Source organism: Propithecus coquereli, unplaced genomic scaffold (assembly GCF_000956105.1).
Source record: "Propithecus coquereli isolate 6110/MARCELLA unplaced genomic scaffold, Pcoq_1.0 Scaffold116, whole genome shotgun sequence".
NCBI classification, from domain to species: Eukaryota; Metazoa; Chordata; class Mammalia; order Primates; family Indriidae; genus Propithecus; species Propithecus coquereli.
In genome coordinates this window covers 967380-985808 of record NW_012135636.1, presented here as the reverse complement: position 1 = coordinate 985808, position 18429 = coordinate 967380, and the positions used below count along the sequence as shown (strand labels likewise).

At 33.9% G+C, this 18429-nt stretch overlaps 1 protein-coding gene across 4 annotated transcripts in view; it reads left to right on the top strand.

Moving 5' to 3' along the window:
- The window catches only part of RALGAPA1 (Ral GTPase activating protein, alpha subunit 1 (catalytic)), a 232168-nt gene that overhangs the window by 100845 nt on the left and 112894 nt on the right, over nucleotides 1-18429 (top strand). For all 4 annotated transcript variants that reach the window (XM_012658280.1, XM_012658299.1, XM_012658290.1 and 1 more), the window contains 5 exons: nucleotides 8372-8539; nucleotides 11718-11842; nucleotides 13169-13385; nucleotides 14212-14388; nucleotides 15891-16043. In XM_012658280.1, the coding sequence (XP_012513734.1) occupies nucleotides 8372-8539; nucleotides 11718-11842; nucleotides 13169-13385; nucleotides 14212-14388; nucleotides 15891-16043 (840 nt within the window). The remainder of the gene's footprint in view (nucleotides 1-8371; nucleotides 8540-11717; nucleotides 11843-13168; nucleotides 13386-14211; nucleotides 14389-15890; nucleotides 16044-18429) is intronic.

Genomic DNA, 18429 nt, shown 5'->3' with positions numbered 1-18429 from the left:
TTAGACTATTATGTCTCTTCAGTGCACCATTTAGGCATTGTACCTTCTTATGTAAGTAGCACAGATTTTGGTTGCTTACATCCAGTAATAATTTAGTTACTTAAATTGGCAAACAAAACAATGTTTCTGTTCTTATAACTAAGTTAGATACAGCTAAAAGAAACTCCCAGTTTGTTGTAAACTTCTCTTAGATACATTTTTATACTCCAAGCTTTAAAAAAAGTATACGTGCTTTTAAAGCATTTAATGCAAACCATTTTTGACATGTTTAGAAAAAGTAAAACAAGTTTTGGCCCTTAATTCTTAAAAGTTTGGTTGGATCAGATACTGCTGTCTTAAGAAACTGTCAGGAAGATCTATTTTTTCTCAGAATCTTACAGGAGTTACAAAATTTCCTGTCTATAACTTAAATAATATTTTGGTAAACACTCATGTTCAGTGCTAAAATATTTTTAAAAAGCAAAAATAAACAAAGATAAGGTTGTTCCCTTTAAAATGTTCTATAGTGCCTTAGCCAGAGTGAAAAGTTGCTTTGCTGTAAATACATAATTCAGGAAGATTACCTTTTTAAATGATTTTATGATTTAAACATTTATAAAAAATGTTTAAAGGATTTTCTGAATGGCAGTTTTATTTTCCTTGTTTCTGTTTGAGATAAAATGCCTTTTATGATAAATTTAAGATTTAAATAATGTTGAGACACCAGTCAGTAAAACAAAACAAACTTTTATCTAATAATCAAAATAATATTCATTTTAGAAAATGTGGATTATATGTAAAAGTATATGAAAAAATATACATAATTCTCCAAAACCAGTGCTAAGTTATTGATACCTTAAAATGCTTTTGCTGCCAGTTTTTTATGCATATGTACATTTAAAATATAAAAGCATAGATTTAGTTATTTTGAATTAAAAGTCATTTTTCTCTTAGGACTTAAAAGGGGCAAGGAGCAATACAATTTTAAAATAGCAAAACCCCTCATTTCCTGAGAACTGACTTGGGAATGAAGTTAGCATTTTCCAAGCTGATGGATAAATTTAGAATACTTTCCAGGAAATGTAAATAGGTATATAGAGGAAAAGATGAAAGATTCATAGTGCACATCAACATATAAAAGGCCCCTGGAAATCCTGTTTAAAAAACTCAGAACTGTTTATAATCTAATATTTCATACACTTATTTAAGCATAGAGCACCTTTCCAGGCACACATATTAATATCCTGTGGCGTTAAAGTTCCAGAGACAACAAATTTGGAAAACATTGAACTAACATCATAATTTCAAAAATAAGTACTATACTAACCTCATAATTTCAAAAATAAGTACTATACTAACCTCATAATTTCAAAAATAAGTACTTTGAAAATTGGGCACTATTATTCTTAATGCAAGTTTACATTGTAAAAATCTGAATTATTGGATTGGAATTGCTCCTGTGATTCTTGGAGGCAAACTGAAAGCCTGGAGTTTGCTTCTTCTTAAGTGTTAGGTACAGAGAGAGGAAGAAAAGAGGAAAAGAAGTCATATGAATAGAGATTTGTAAAAATAGTGATAAATTAAAAAACAAAAATCACCAAATCTTAGATCCTCAACCAAATTATTTAATTGCTTTTGTTTCTTCCAAGGTTTAGGTAAATTTTGCCTTAGAATAGTTTGATGTACAGAGGGAATTAATAAGGAAAGTAAACTAATGAAGGGGGAAAGTAAATGTTTTTTATGGTTTTATGTGTCCCCTTCATGTGAGCAGGTGTAATATTTCTCGAGTGTATCTCCAAGATCAGGAGTTCTATAACTGCTTCACACACACACACACACACACACACACACACTCACACACACACACACACACACACACACACACACAAACCCAGTGGAACTGCTCATAGATAATCACTCTAGCTTATGGTTAGAAGTAGAATTTGTGAGCAAAATATTTACTTGATACTCTTGAATAATTTGGGGGATAAAAGGAAAGTCCTTTTAGTTTCTTTTTTTAAAATACATATTAAAATCTTTAAGAATGGGGGACCATCAGTTTTCAAAGTAGTGCATTTATATCCAGCCCTTTTTTCTGCTCAAGTATTCTTGGTTGGATGTCTATGCTGCTATCTACATTGTCGTGAGTGTGATGCTGTGTAATATAGCTTTATATACAGCTATAGACTAAACTAGTTGAATATCCGTGGAGAATTTTTCTTAAGCTCTGGGGACCAGTTTGAGGACATTAGCACTATGTCAGTGACACTTATTTCTTAATGTCAGACTCATGTATAACAGTTGAAAAAATACATATCAGATTTGATACAATATGCTGGGTGTTGCACAAACATCCAGCATCATTTTTTACAGCTCTATTAATATCTTATGTCTGGGCAAGCACACTCTTCCTGGCCTTTCTCCCATCTGCCTTTGAGAAGTACTGCACTAGACTACTTTTTACACATTTGGTAACCCATCCTAGTAGTCATTATTTTCCTGATAAATGAATTAGAAGCCAGAAACCTCAGTAGTCATTCTTAAGCAAATTAACTTTTACTGCCAAGAATTATACCTTAATGAAAGAAGAGATACAAAAGTGCATAAGCGTAGTAGGCAACTTTGTGTATACTTCTGCAACTATTTCTTATCATTTTCTAATTGAATACTGTAGGTTTCTCACCCTGAAATTAAGCTTATAGACCCACTTTCTTCCAACCAGTTCTCAAAACTGGTGATTTATTTGTCATTTTTGTTGTTGTTAAACTCTATGTAGGCCATAATATGTAGCTGCTAGTGTTTTGGGGCTGATCTCTTTTTATTAACAATACTTTATTATTTGAATTGAATGCTGTAGAGCAAAATATTTTGGTCTTTGTACCTCTGTTTTCTGACTATCAGGAGAAAGAAAATGGTATCTGTCATGTCCCTATCCTATTCCTAAATTCTGCCCAATTAGGAGAAGAATTTTCCATGTCTAATCAAACAATTAGGCCCTTCTTTATACAATCAAGGAATAATTTTCTTCCTGTTATTAGTATACAATAGAATGTTAATCTTTTACAGCTTTTTCACCTGTAATCTGCTTGTTATGCCATAATTCCAAACTAGATTTTTTTGCTGAAATAATTTGTTAATTTTTTAATAGAACATCTCAAGAATTTAAAACTGACTTAAACACGGCGTTACATTACATGTTTATAAGCAAATAAAACACTATAATTTTCTTAACATAAAAAATATATTGGCCGGGCGCAGTGGCTCATGCCTGTAATCCTAGCACTCTGGGAGGCCGAGGTGGGCGGATTGTTTGAGCTCAGGAGTTCGAGACCAGCCTGAGCAAGAGCGAGGCCCCATCTCTACCAAAAATAGAAAGAAATTAATCAGATAACTAAAAATATATAGAAAAAATTAGGCATGGTGGTGCATGCCTGTAGTCCCAGCTACTCGGGAGGCTGAGGCAGAAGGATCGCTTGAGCCCAGGAGTTTGAGGTTGCTGTGAGCTAGGCTGACGACACGGCACTCTAGCCCAGGCAAAAAGAGTGAGACTCTGTCTCAAAAAAAAAAAAATGTTGGTCACCTGTCTATGCTCAGAATTTAAAAGTCAGGAAAATGTTATTAGAAGATAGTTTCATTGGCTCAGTTTTATTTGTTTAAAATGAAATTTATTTGAGCTTGGTTTGTTGATTTTAAGTCTTTTTGTATGATTTTAATAATGTAGATACTGCTTTAAATTGCCTACAAATTGAACATCTAGTCTTAAAAGGAGGTAGTTTTTACTAGCCTGTTAATACGAAAATTTCAGACATAGGTGCTCTGTAGTTCTTACTTACCTTGTAAGTACATTGCCATTGTTGCTCAATTAGGCAAAAATTTATGTTATTAGCAGAAAAAACTTGAGTTTCAAAATGGCATCAATTTCTATGTAAACTAGTATAAAATGATTTTTTAAATTCAGGAGCCATAAAAATATTACTGACAGCTAACATTTGTGCTTGACCAAGAAAAGAATTTAACTTTGGTAAAAGGGATTTTGGCACTTGATTCTGTAAATCATTTCAGAAATCATTAAAATTATCTAGTGATGTGTTAGTATTCTAACTGAAGAGGTTTTTTCCGTAAGGAACTAACTTGATTTTTACCCATTAGCAGCTACTAATATTTTATGTAAAAGAGATGCTTTCCTTCTACCAGTATATATTAAGCTCATATTGTGTAACAAGTACTCTTTCAAGCAATGGGGTTATTATGATAAACAAGACAAAAAATCTTGAGAAACTTAAATTCTAGTGGGAAGGAGTATTTTTTCCTTACATTTTACAAGCTAATAGTATACTTTAATGTACAGCTTACCTTTCAAACCAGCAAAGGAAACTTTCCTTTGAAACAGAATATTCAGGGAAAAAGCAATTCTTTAATCTAGAAATAATTTGCACATGTTAATGCTAAACATTATTAAGGAAACTCAAAGATAAAACAGTATTTCTGTAACTTTATTGGCTCTACAGGAAGCATTTTCTCAGTGTTTAGGAGTGGGTTTTTTTTAAATTTGTTAAAAACCTTTTTATTGTTTTGCTTATTAAATGGTTTCTAATACTTTAGATTAAAATCTAAAGACTTCTCTTTCTCAAGTTTAAACATAAGCAGCATAAATTGGATTGTTTTGAAAGGCATTTTTATTTAAACCTGATACCACCATTATTTTTAGCAATCTACTACAAAGCTTTTCAGTTGTTTTCCTTTGTATAATTTACTAACATTTGCTTTGGTTTTGATTTCTAAGATTCTTATCTTTATAGAGATAAGTAAATACTTTATAGAGATAAATGCTGCTTTATAATTTCTTAATATATAATTATATATAATAATTATAATTTTTACCAAATTTTTATTTTTAAAAGGTAATGAATTATTTCATGAATTCAAAACATATATATTATTCAAGAGATTAAGGGTATGGAGTAATTTCTGTTTCAAATCACAGCTCCTCACTTTGTAGCTGTATAATTTCAGGCAAATCACTTAAACAGTTTCTTCAGCTATAAAATAGGGGATTAATAACACCTACTTCTTGGGGTTGTTGTAAGGATTAAATGAGTTACATGTAAGGTTCTTAAAACAATGCCTGGCATGTAGAAAAATTATGTATGTTTAGCTATTATTTACTCTTTTTCTCCTAAATAAAGTTCAGGTATACAGTATCTGCTTAATAAACATAAGGCTTGTTAGAGTCAATCATGCTTGATTCAAGTGCTGGTGTTGGTTTCCGGTCATCAGTTTTATACAATTAGTAATGTTATATACCCATAAAAGAGCTCTGTTTAATGCTTAAGACTTTAAAAACAATTGTTTAAATTCTCCAGTACTACATTATTGTTAGAAAAATATCCAGTTATGTTTTTTAAAAGCTCTTACTTGCCCTCTTAAACCTGCATGAAAGTTTTAGGTGTTCTTATGTGGCAACAAAATTTTAGGAAAAAAACACTTTAGGTTGAAAGAATGGTTAAATTTTCTAATAGTAAAGTGAGGGCTGGGTTTGGAAAGAAATTCCTGAACACAGAACTTCACAGTAATCTTGCCTGGCTTCTTTGGAATGGAAAAATTATGAAATATCAATAAAGGAAGCTAAAAATTAATATTCTAGTTTTTCTGAAGTTCATATATTTGCTAGACTTTTAGCATTAGATTTTAACGTTTGAAATTTTGATTTTGAACTTCAGTAAAATAAAATCCCAACTGTAAAATTCTTAAGAATTTTCAGAGAAAAGTTATATAATCCTTATCCTTTGTTGCATCCTTTAGAATATTTGTGGAAAGAAACTTGGCGTGCATGTTGAATATAATCTGTCCTCAAGGCAGAGGTTTCTATGATCTCTGATAATATGGGAGATATAAAAAACCAAAATAATTCCATTCATCAAGATGCACAAATAGGCATTAGTTATCTGTTGCAATAACAAATACTTAATGAGTATAAATGCAGAGTTTATAAGGAAATATTTTCCTTTTTTTTTTTTTTGAGACAAGAGTCTCACTGTTTTGTCCCAGGTAGAGTGCAATGCCATGATCATAGCTCACTGCAACCTCAAACTCCTGGGCTCAAGCGATCCTCCTGCCTCAGCTTCCCCAGTAGTTGGGACTGCAGGCATGCGCCACCACATGCATCTAATTTTTTCTATTTTTGGTAGAGACAGGGTCTCGCTCTTGTTCAGGCTGGTCTTGAACTACTGACCTCAGGCGATCCTCCCGCCTCAGCCTCCCAGAGTGCTAGAATTACAGGCATGAGCCACAGTGCCTGGCCTATGTTTTGCTTTTCATTTAGAAACATTTCCAAGTGGAGTGCATGAGGAAGAAAGCCAATGTCATTTTTTAAAGTTTTATATTCCCCTCAGTTTTATGGCAGAGAGATTTAATTGCTTCAACTTCAGGAGATACTATATATGACCTATGTATAGCCTAAAGTATATCTTCAGGAATATACTAGAATCTTGACATAATACAAACCTCTGTTGATCTGAATTTAAAATAAAGCAGATCCTTTTGGACTTCATACCAAGAGGGTTATATTAATGAAATAGCAGAAGGATCAGCCTTCTTTTATCCATAGCATGGATCTTGAAAATTCTTTGAATGACTGTCTTCATTTTATCAATGAAGAAACTGGTCTCAGAGTCTAGAGTAAGACAATTTAAGTTCTAGACCTAGCAGCATCAATAAATGGTTTTGTGATCTTGAACAAGTCACTGCTTTACTCTGGATCTAAATTTTCTCATTTTAATTGTTCAGTTATACTTCTGTTGCATTTAACTTTTGGGTTATAGGCCTTATAAGTAGCAATAGCTGACTTTTTGATTTTTTTATCCTTTTTCATTATATTTTACTGGCTTCTGAAAGCAAATTTTTTGTTATTTCTGGGTAACTTAAAGACCATGATGGCTTCGTAGACACGGTATTTTACTTCTAAAATTTCTGTTTGAGAATTTGTATATATCTGAACAGTTAAATGGTATTTCATCTTATGATTTTCAACTTCATAAGTATTTTTGAGGATTTACCAAATACGTAACACTTAAGGCAATGGGAATAATACAGTGGTATGGAACTCTAAACCTGTTTCTCAAACTTTATTTTCTCTCTCTCTTTTTTTTCCATTGGACTCTGCTTGATAATGTTGCTCGAACTTTATGATTATATATTTGAGAAAGTAACTTAACCTTTCTGGGCCTCAATTTTCTCATCTGTAAGAGAGTTAAATTAGATAATCTCTGAATGTCCATTTAAACTCTAAAATTTATGATTCTTTTTTTTTTTGAGACAGAGTCTCACTGTGTTGCCCTGGCTAGAGTGAATGCCGTGGCGTCAGCTTAGCTCACAGCAACCTCAAACTCCTGAGCTCAAGCGATCCTTCTGCCTCAGCCTCCCAAGTAGCTGGGACTACAGGCATGCGCCACCATGCCCGGCTAATATTTTCTATATATTTTTAGTTGTCCGATTAATTTCTTTCTATTTTTAGTAGAGACGGGGTCTCGCTCTTGCTCAGGCTGGTTTCAAACTCCTGAGCTCAAACAATCTGCCCACCTCGGCCTCCCAGAGTGCTAGGATTACAGGCATGAGCCACCGCGCCTGGCCTAAAATTTGTGATTCTTAAAAAGAGACCTCAGAAGCCATAGATACAGTTTTTAGAGTTTGATAGTTATTAATGGAAAGGGCCTATCATAGGTAAGGTTTCTTCTTCCTAGCAGACTCAAATGGTGTTTTTATCAGAAACAAAAATGCAATTAATTTTTTAGTAACATATTGATTTTTTTATGGCATTTAATAGATTTTAATACTATAATAAAATAAAGTAAAACACCTTAGTAGAATAGATAGTTTTTTGACAAAAAGAACTTTAGTAAGAAGGTAGTGATTTCCACTAATGTGTGATCTAACAGATAAGCAAAATTTGAAGGAAAGATGAAGCGGGAGAATTTATGAGACCCTATAAGAGTCTACAGAGGGACAGTTAGATCAGCTTTATGTGTTAAGATCAATTTTTTCCACTTGGAACTTAAGTAGGAAAAATTGAATAACAAGTTTGAATTGATTTATTGGCACAGCTCTATCTTTAACTGCACTTCCAAATGTTTCATCACCTTGCTGTCTGTTTCTATGCATGTTAACATTTTTAAATGTATTTTGGTAGTTTTCTAATTCATTGACACTACATGCTATATTGGCTTGTGCCCATCATTTTTTAAAAACAAATTTGCATTTTTAATTGATTTTTTCATTGAGCTTATAAAAATATCTCAGAATTTTTATTTTAAAGCATATGCTTTAGGGTTTGAAATTAATACCTAATTTTTATATTCATGTAGTTCCTACTCTATATAATTTTTCTCTTTTGCAGATATTGATGATGCTCAAATACTTCCCCGCTCAACTAGAGTCAGACATTTTTCACAAAGTGAAGACACTGGAAATGAAGTTTTTGGTGCTTTGAGTGAGGAGCAGCCATTGCCTCGAAGTAGCAGCACTTCTGACATCTTGGAACCATTCACTGTTGAACGAGCCAAAGGTGCAGTTCCTGTCATTGACAGTTCATCCCGTCATGCACCAAGCTTGCAGAGTTCCACAGAGGCTTCTTCAATAACTAGATCCACTGAAAGCCACATCAGTGATACTCACAGTAGAGAGTCTTCTCTGGAAGTTGGTGATAGCATATATGACCATCTTTGTCATTTAATAGGTCCAGTAGAACTTGCAGATTCAGCTTTTGAACAAATCCAATACATTGACCTTGAAGGAGATGACGATCTTCTTTCTTCTCTGAAAGAATATTTTAAGGAAAACCAGGAAAATAATAGTAAAAATGAAATAAGTAAAGATTCAGCTTCTCAGGATGTGATTATTGCAGTAAATAGAGATGAAAGATTATCCTTAGATAAAGTAGAATACATAGATCAGGAAATTAAATCAGAAAATAGGACCTCTTTTGTTGGGACTCTTGAAAACATACAGTGTCAAAAAGAACCAAACTCAGCTGTCTTCGTGAGTAATATTGCACCTAACCAGTCAGACAATTTTATTAGAACACAAACTTCTGAAAAATCTAAGCAACTAAACAGTGACAAACAGTCATCGGAGCCTAGTTCAGATAGCTCTTGTGATAAAGAAAAAAGGAAAAATCTGCATAGACAAACAGCTACAGAATTAGATGCTTGTGTAGATATAACACTAGTTGAAAAGCTTCAGGGTATGCAAATCAATGAAAAAATCACTGTTCCACATGTTACGCGTGCCAAGAAAACAACATTAAAAGCACCTGTTAACCGCAGAATGCCTCATGTTATAAACACTAGCAAACTTTCTCCAACTAAAAGGAGCTTGTCCGAAACAGTAACTCATAGAGCTAAAATCATGAAAATTGCTACTAAAAAACGAAATAGTGTTCATGTTACTTTTAGACCATCCACTGAGTCAGTTCAGTTTTATAATCCTCTGGAAAACAAAGAGGCTCCTTGGAAGATGAGACTACGGAAACTCAGTGGCTTTAGTGGTAGTAGCAACAGTAGCACCAGCAACACCCATACCAGCTCAGATAGTGGTACAGAGCTAGTAAAACCTGGTGTGTATAGGCCTCTAGATACAGTTAGTACAGCATCAGTAAGTAGTAAAACAATGAAGGAATCCACTGAGATTCCCACCACCGTATTACAAAAAGAAGGAATCACAAGTAATCAGTTAGGTAGTCGTAGTACTCTTAGGTCCTCAAGTCATGAGGCAGGACTACAGCAGGGCTCCCTGGGTGGCGTTTATAAAACTGTTGTACATGCTCTTTCGAAGCCGAAGGCAAATGTTTCCCCACAGAGGCAGAACAGAATGCCACCAGAGGCTCCACTGAGGGATCTGTACAGTCATGTAATGGGCTATTTTGGAAGGAAAGCTGCAGGTGAGCACTAACAGTGTGCAGAGCGCAAAAGGAGAAAGACAGCACCAGTTTGGCTTAATGCAACTGAAGCAAGCTATAAGCAATCAAAAAGCTTTGGGATGGTCACTGCTTTCTCTCTGTTTGGTTATGCATGCGCCTCTTCCCAGCTGTATTTTTCCCAGCATAAAATGTTTATTTAAGTTACTAATTTCCCTTATAAGGCATTTAGTTAAACCTCTTTGCTGCTGAACAACAATATAGGAAAGAGGAAGATATAGGAAAATTTTAATGACCTTTCAAAGGCTACCAAAATCAAATATTTTTCTGAATATGTACTACATGAGTCTAGAAATTAAGTTTACTGAGGAGTAGTTAACTCTTTCTTCCCTGCCCCATTATACTTTATCTTTAAAAGGGCACCAACTATGTTTAATTGAGTTCATATATTTTCACTGCTGATCTATTTGGTAATATATTTTTTCTTGGTAGAAAATTACTTTGACATTTAACATAATAGAAATCAAGGTCCTACAACCAGCATCAACGTTATAGTTAACTTTCATTGAAAAGGAAATTATTTCTTAAATCTCCAAGTGGATTTAATCACTTTTCATTTAAGCCATTTCCAAACATGCCATAGACTTTTTAGTTTTGCATTCATTTGTATAGAATGCAAGTTATGTCCTTGAAACACTTATTACTTTCTTTTTTCTGAGATTTTAGATGTGCATAAAGGTTTCATGATAACCAATCATGATTTAAATATGGAACCTCTATGGACAGATTACAGAAAGAAAGCAAGATTATGGTAACTGTTTTCTCTTATCTTGATTGAAGTTAAAATAACTTTACAGTTATAGAAAATTAACTTTCAGCAGTAAGGTAGGTTTTGATTTTATTTGTTTTAACATGGTTTTGTTAGCATGATTAACAGCGCTGTATAATGCATCTTGCATTGAACCATTAATGCCACCTGAGGGCAGTATTTGACAGCTTAGCAAAGCCTGGCCAGTAATATAAAGATAATGGTATTTCACAATGAGGTTCTGACCAGTGTATTTTTTTTTAGCCTGAAATGCTTTGTAATTCATTAGGAATATAGACAGTGCTGACTTTCTTTTCATTACAGAGAAATCAACTTTTCAGTAGCATAGTAATGACATAAACAACATTTTCTATAAGTTAGTTTCCCAAGTTTAAAGCTTTAATGTTAATATAACTCATAATGTAATCATAAAAAATCAAAATAACTCTTTTGGTTTATTTTTTAAAGAAAAATTTTTGTGAAAATAATCCTCTTTTTTTCTTAAAACACTAAAATTAGATTTTATAGTGAATAGAAACAACATTATATAAACATCATAGCATTTTTATTTATAAATATCCAAACCTAAATGCACTTGTGTCCCACTGAGATTTGCATAGACTCAAGGGATATATTCCCTGAAAATATTTTTTGGGGAAAAATGGAATTATAAATTATTAAGGCTCTAAATAGTAATAGAAGCATAGAGGCAGGAAGAAAGATAAATATACCAGTTTCTTTATAGGCAATATTAACCTAACTTCAACTAGTGCTTATCTATAAGCTTTCTCGCTGTTTAAGGTTACACTGAAGATTGACTAACATCTGCATAGTTAAATAAAGTAAATATCAATTTACTAATTCTTAAAATTAAAAGGAGAGAAATTATTCATATATGCATGTTTGGCAAATAATTGATATGGCATAGGTACTTTGTTTTGGGTTGTTTTTGTTTGTTACAAATTTACAAAATGCAGTTAAATTTTTCCTCACTATATGTAGTTATTTATTTATTTTTAGTCAATAAAGAGGACATGAGCCCAAAACTGCCTCCTCTTAATACTGATATTGGCAGCAGCAGTGCTAATGTTCCTGATCTGATGGATGAGTTTATAGCAGAACGACTTCGAAGTGGTAATGCCTCAGTAAGTTTTATTTTATTTATTTGGTTTTCTAAAGGAGGGTAGAGAAACTAAAAGATACATTAATGTACATGTGCCAATTTTTATTCAAAACAGCCTTTCCCCCATTTTTTTTTTCCCCAAGAGATAGGATCTTGCTCCATTGCTCAGGCTTGAGTGCCGTGGCCTGATTGTAGCTCACTGTAACCTCAAATTCCTGTGTTCAAGCGATCCTCCTGCCTCAGCCTCCCAAGTAGCTGGGACTAGAGGTGCATGCCACCATGCCTAATTGTTTTGTTTATCTTTTGTAGAGATGAGGTCTGACTGTGTTACTCAGGCTAATCTTGAACTCCTGGGCTCAAGCAGTCCTTCCACCTTGACCTCCCAAGTGCTGGGGTTATAGGCATGGTCCACTATACCTGGCCCTTCTCCCAAACTTTAATATTTTTCAAATTATATTTGTATAATATTTTTAAATCTAAAGACATTAAAACAAGTAGGCTTATAGTTTTCACCACGGTGAAAGACTGCAATACCTATTTGATCAAACACACAAGTCTGAACCACTACCTTCCTAGTTCCACCCCCCACCCCCCACTTTTTTAATCTTTGCCCACAGGTTACTCTGCTGCCAGCTGCCAGCCCTCAATAAGAAAAATAATAATGGAGGTGTTCTGGCCCAGTTCCCATAGTTTTGATAGCACAGTGTTGCTTAATCATTTTTAGATAACTTTGGAGCAGATTTAAAAGTTACCTTTATCTTGAATGTTAGGATTGTGGCAAAATAAAAATAGAAGCTATTTTATCCCTCATGATGCTTGTTAGGGAAGGATACATATCTATGGAATTGCTTCTTTTAAATGGTCATATTTGGTGTGGGTTTTGATTTCTCTTTAGCTATATTATATTGCCTTTTTTTAAAGTTTAGTTTTTTTCTTAAGTGGCTAAAAATCATTGTAGAATCATTACAGAATGACATCTTTACCATCATTCTTCCTTCTCTCCCACTATCTCTTCTGTTTGCTACTTCTTTTTCTGCTTAAATACTTTTCTCTTTCTGCTATTTTAACTTATATCCACTGCATGGATCCTACTGAGGCTTAGGATTCTCAGGCCCACCGCTATCTAATATTTGGGTCTTTGCTTTAGGCAGACTAACAATAATAGCTCAGGCTCCAGTTCTGTATAGTTACTAATATATGAATTGTTTAGTAAGTGTGTTTTCCCCCTCCTTCTTCAGGCCCTACATCTCAGCATTTATTGTTATGATTATCTTAGAAATTAAAGATTTCACATGCTTAATAAGAATTAAAAAAAATTTTAATGTTAAACTACTTCTTGAATTTTTAGACTATGACAAGAAGAGGAAGTAGTCCAGGCAGCCTCGAAATTCCCAAAGACCTCCCTGATATTCTAAACAAACAGAACCAGATGCGCCCTGTTGATGACCCAGGTGTGCCCTCGGAATGGACTTCTCCTGCCAGTGCAGGAAGCAGTGATCTTATCAGCTCAGATAGTCATTCGGATTCGTTCAGCGCTTTCCAATATGATGGCCGAAAATTTGACAGCAAGTATCTTTTTCTATTTGAGTAGTATGTTTTATGTTGATTGTTTTCTGTTTGAAACCGACTTACGGACTATATAGCCATCACCTTCCCCTCCAATGCTACTTAGACAGTGGTTCTGATACATTTTTATTTGATTTCACTTTTCAGGAAAATTCCAAAGCAGGTTTTAGGGAATCACCTCAGATTGAGACCACTTTATTTTGCCAAACTGAGATCATTTAAAAAATAATAAAACACTATTCTTTCATAAAACAAATGATATTTATGAGATAAAATATGTAGAAAGGAAAATAATTTAGGGTAGACTTGATAATAAAATAAAGGACAGTCATAGTTACAAGGTACCACTGTTTTGTGCACTCATATTTGAGAGCCAGATATTTGGGTTGTAGTCAGTGCTACATTTCCTAGAACTTTTCATGAATAATTGTTCCATGTTAAAATAACATCAGTGATATTATTTGATGACATATTGTTATCAATTAGTTATTCTGCTGTAATTCTTTATTATAATTGGCAATAAGTGAAGGGCACCAAAATTTTATTAATAAAAAAGAAAGTCAAAACCTTGGGAACCAAGTTTGTGAAGAGCTGGAAGATGCATTTGAAAATTACATGTTTCCTCACATCATTAATATACTACTCTGATCTAATTATAATCTTCAAGGTGTTAACATTATTTATACTTGCCTAAGTGATATGTAAATAGAATAGATTTAGGGGAAATGTTAATGATTGACCATTTTGCTGATTTAGCTATGTCTTTTTGGTAAATATTTTTGTTTTGTAATTGGGACTTATATACTAGCATTTTTTGTTCTGTAGATTTTGGCTTTGGAGCTGACACTGGGATTGTATCCTCTACTGATGTGGATTCAGGTTCTGGACATCACCAGAGTGCTGAAGAGCAGGAAGTGGCTAGTCTAACTACTCTTCATATAGATTCTGAAACAAGCAGTCTTAATCAACAAGCTTTCTCTGCTGAAGTTGCAACAGTTACTGGTAAAGTTACTTGAGGGAATGTATTCCTTAAATATATATATATTTTTTCCTTAAATATATTTTTAAAACCTCCAAAAAAAGAATCCAGTTAGAATTTTATTTGAGAGGTTTTAAATGCTGCTTATTAGTATTTAAGTGTTATTTTTTTCACTCATCTTTATGTAACATTGGAGTGGAAAAAAACCATTAAAATAGTTTCTCGACCTGGAACCAGATCTTTTTGCTGCCTTATAGAAAATGGATTGGGAGGAAGGAGTAGGGATGTGGGTGAGACTGGAGGCTGGGACCAGTGTATACCAGGCTAGCAGTGATACTTGCATATAAAGCAGTATTGAGCAAGTACCTCAACTCTTAATTTGCCCCTAGTAAGTGAAATAGAATGCCAGTGGGTACTGGAGTTTCTCAGAAATGGGGGTAGATATTCTTTTTTTTAATTTTTTATTTCAGCATATTATGGGGGTACAAATATTTAGGTTACATATATTGTCTTTGCCCCACCTGAGTCAGAGCTTCCAGCTTGTCCATCCCCCAGACAGTGTGTACCACGCCCATTAGGTGTGAATACCCCCCCACCTGCCCAACAGCCAATAAATGTTCTTACTATATGTGCATGTAAGTCTTGATTAATACCAATTTGAGGGTGAGGACATGTGGTGCTTGTTTTTCCATACTTGTGATACTTCACTTGGTAGAATGGACTCCAGCTCTATCCGGGGTAATACAAGAGGTGATAGATCACTATTGTTTTTTGTAGCTGAGTAGTAGTCCATGATATATACATATACCACATTTTATTAATCCACTCATGTATTGATGGGCACTTGAGTTGTTTCCACATCTTTGCAATTGTGAATTGTGCTGCTATAAACATTCTAGTGCAGATGCCCTTTTTATAGAGTGTCTTTTTTTCCTTTGAGTAGATGCCCAGTAATGGGATTGCTGGATCAAATGGTAGTTTTACTTTTAGCTCTTTGAGGTATCTCCATATTACTTTCCATAGAGATTGTACTAGTTTGCAGTCCTCCCAGCAGTGTACAAGTGTTTCTATCTCTCCGCATCCACGCCAACATTTATTGTTTTGGAACTTTTTGATAAAAGCCATTCTCACTGGAGTTAAGTGATATCTCATCGTGGTATTGATTTGCATTTCCCTGATGGTTAGAGATGTTGAGCATTTTTTCATATGTTTGTTGGCCATCTGTCACCTTTTGAAAAGTTTCTGTTCGGGGGTAGATATTCTTGCTCTCACTGATGGCTCCTGTTACCTGGTACATCCAGTTCTGATTCAATGCTATTAATAGTTCCATGGTAGATACGAGGTCAGACTCCTAAATACAAAAGCTTGTACAATATTAAGATTTTATTGACCTCCTTGGCCAATTTATAACTGGTTTTATCTTTCGATAGTTGAAATTTATATTTTATTGGAGTTTTAAGCATTACATCTTAGGTAGGGTATTGAATATACTCTTTATGGTAATTATATGAAATCATATTTACAGGTTCAGAAAGTGCTTCCACAGTCCAGTCGCCTCTGGGATCCAGGTCACAGACACCTTCCCCTTCTACATTGAACATAGATCACATGGAACAGAAGGATCTACAGCTTGATGAGAAGCTTCACCACTCTGTTCTTCAGACACCAGATGATCTAGGCAATATTTGGAAATTAGATATTTGCCATTTTTTCTTTTAGGGTGTTAAGTGTCAGGAGTTCATAAATAAAGCATCTTAAACTTGATTATATATGATTATTATAAATCTTTTGGACTTTTCTAAGTCTTTTGGAAATTTGTTAATATATCTTTTTGTTCCTAAAGATACTTACAGTTTTATTTGTGTTCGTTTTACTATACTTGATAACAGTCTTAGAATTAGTGATTACTTAATTTTGGGGTCTTCTGTTATCATTTATCGATATTGTTCTCTTTCCTAAACCATACATGATTTGGCATCATTATTCTTAATATTATAGCTGAAGTGTGCCTGCTGATTCACAGGAGAAAGTAGTAGCATTATCATTTATTAATCTTTCGGTGAAACACTTTATCAAATCTATAATTTTTATTGATTTTATTCTGCAAATATGTCAACTAAATTTAATTAAAAAGTATTCCAAAGGAAGTATTTTTAAGTAAATGTTAAAAATTGGCTCGAGAAACCTCAGAAAATGCAAGTTAAAAGTTATTTTTGCTAAAGCCTGCATGATGTAACAGGCATCTCAAATATGCCAAAAACTTTGATCAAGGACATAGTTGATGAGATATTTACAATGAATAAAATAAAAAGTCAGTTTTCACTGGTAAGGCAGCATGTTTACTCTCTGACCAAAGGAAGAAATTTAAAGTTGTTTAACTTCTGGACTTTTTTTAAAGGAGCTCATTCCTTAATATGCAATTACTTTGTAGTTACATAGCCCTAATTTTCTAGTTTGTGAATTATTTCTGACCTTATCTTTTCTTCCTTTTTGGCCTGTAATTTTTGTTTGTTTACAGTTATTTTCCCAACATTTGGAAAAAGGTTCCAAACTTAGAGAAAAGTTGCAAGGCTAGTAAAATGAATAGCTATAACCTTCACATAAATTCACCAGTTAATATTTTGCTACTTTGTCTATATTTACACACATGCACATATGTGCACAAAAACCCCTGCCCCTCCCCTCTTTTTGCTGAGCTATGTAAGAGGGAATTGCAGATATCAGATTCTTCAGAGCTTAACACTTCAGTGGGTGTGTCCTAAGAATAAATGTATGTTTCCTGTATAACCACAATATAGTGGCCATATTCAGGATATTATTTAAGTCCATAGCTGAATGTCTCAATTGTCCAGTAATGTCCGAGAAAGCTACCCCACACCATTACCAACCCAGTGCAGAATTTAATCAAGGACCACACACTATTGCCTGCTTTTTAATCATTTAAAATTGTATTATCTTTACTTTGAGAAGGATAAGTTAGGGACAAATCAGTTGATTTATCACTATATTATGAAAGTGTTCTAGAGTCGGGAGGCATCAACAGTAATGTTAAAATATCAGTGTTTTTCGTTTTGTTTTAGTGGCTTTAACTAGAAGCCTTTTTAAAAACATTATGGAGAGGGCCGGGCGCGGTGGCTCACGCCTGTAATCCTAGCTCTCTGGGAGGCCGAGGCGGGTGGATCGCTCGAGGTCAAGAGTTCGAGACCAGCCTGAGCAAGAGCGAGACCCCGTCTCTACTAAAAATAGAAAGAAATTAATTGGACAACTAAAAATATATAGAAGAAATTAGCCAGGCATGGTGGCACATGCCTGTAGTCCCAGCTACTCAGGAGGCTGAGGCAGTAGGATTGCTTGAGCCCAGGAGTCTGAGGTTGCTGTAGGCTGATGACACAGCACTCTAGCCCGGGCAACACAGTGAGACTCGGTCTCAAAAAAAAAAAAACATTATGGAGAAAGGGTAATTATATGGTACCTTTTCAGTGACACAATGCACAGTTATTATCCATTATATACTTTACATGCAAAGAGGAAAAAAGTTAAGCATTACAAGTAAAAGATATACATATAGTAATACTAAGAATGAACTTATCAATATATTGGGATATTATCAAGCATGAAAAATCATAAGCTTATAATTCTTTCAGTCTACAAAATTTTACTTCCCAAAGTTCTTTATTAACTTTTGAAAGATTTTTCTATAGCCTCTTCCATTATATAATGGAAATTGAGTAGAATAATGGATTTTTTAAAAAACTAGAGGAGACCTATAATGATACCTAGCTAAACCATCTGTTTTACAGATGAGGAAATGTAGCCTTAGGTTATGAAATAACTTGTGTAACACATAATTAGTGGCAGAATTATGAGACTAAAACCAAGGTTACCTGTATTTCTTACTTACAGTCTTGCCAGTATTAACAGGCAAAATATAATTACGGTAATTTTTGATTATGTTTAAGTTTTAGTAAAAATGTCTATTTTTCATGCCATTGTGATACCTCTTTCAATGAGAGGTCTGACTTAATTGTGAAATATGTAAATATATTTCTTTGGAAACTTTAAAG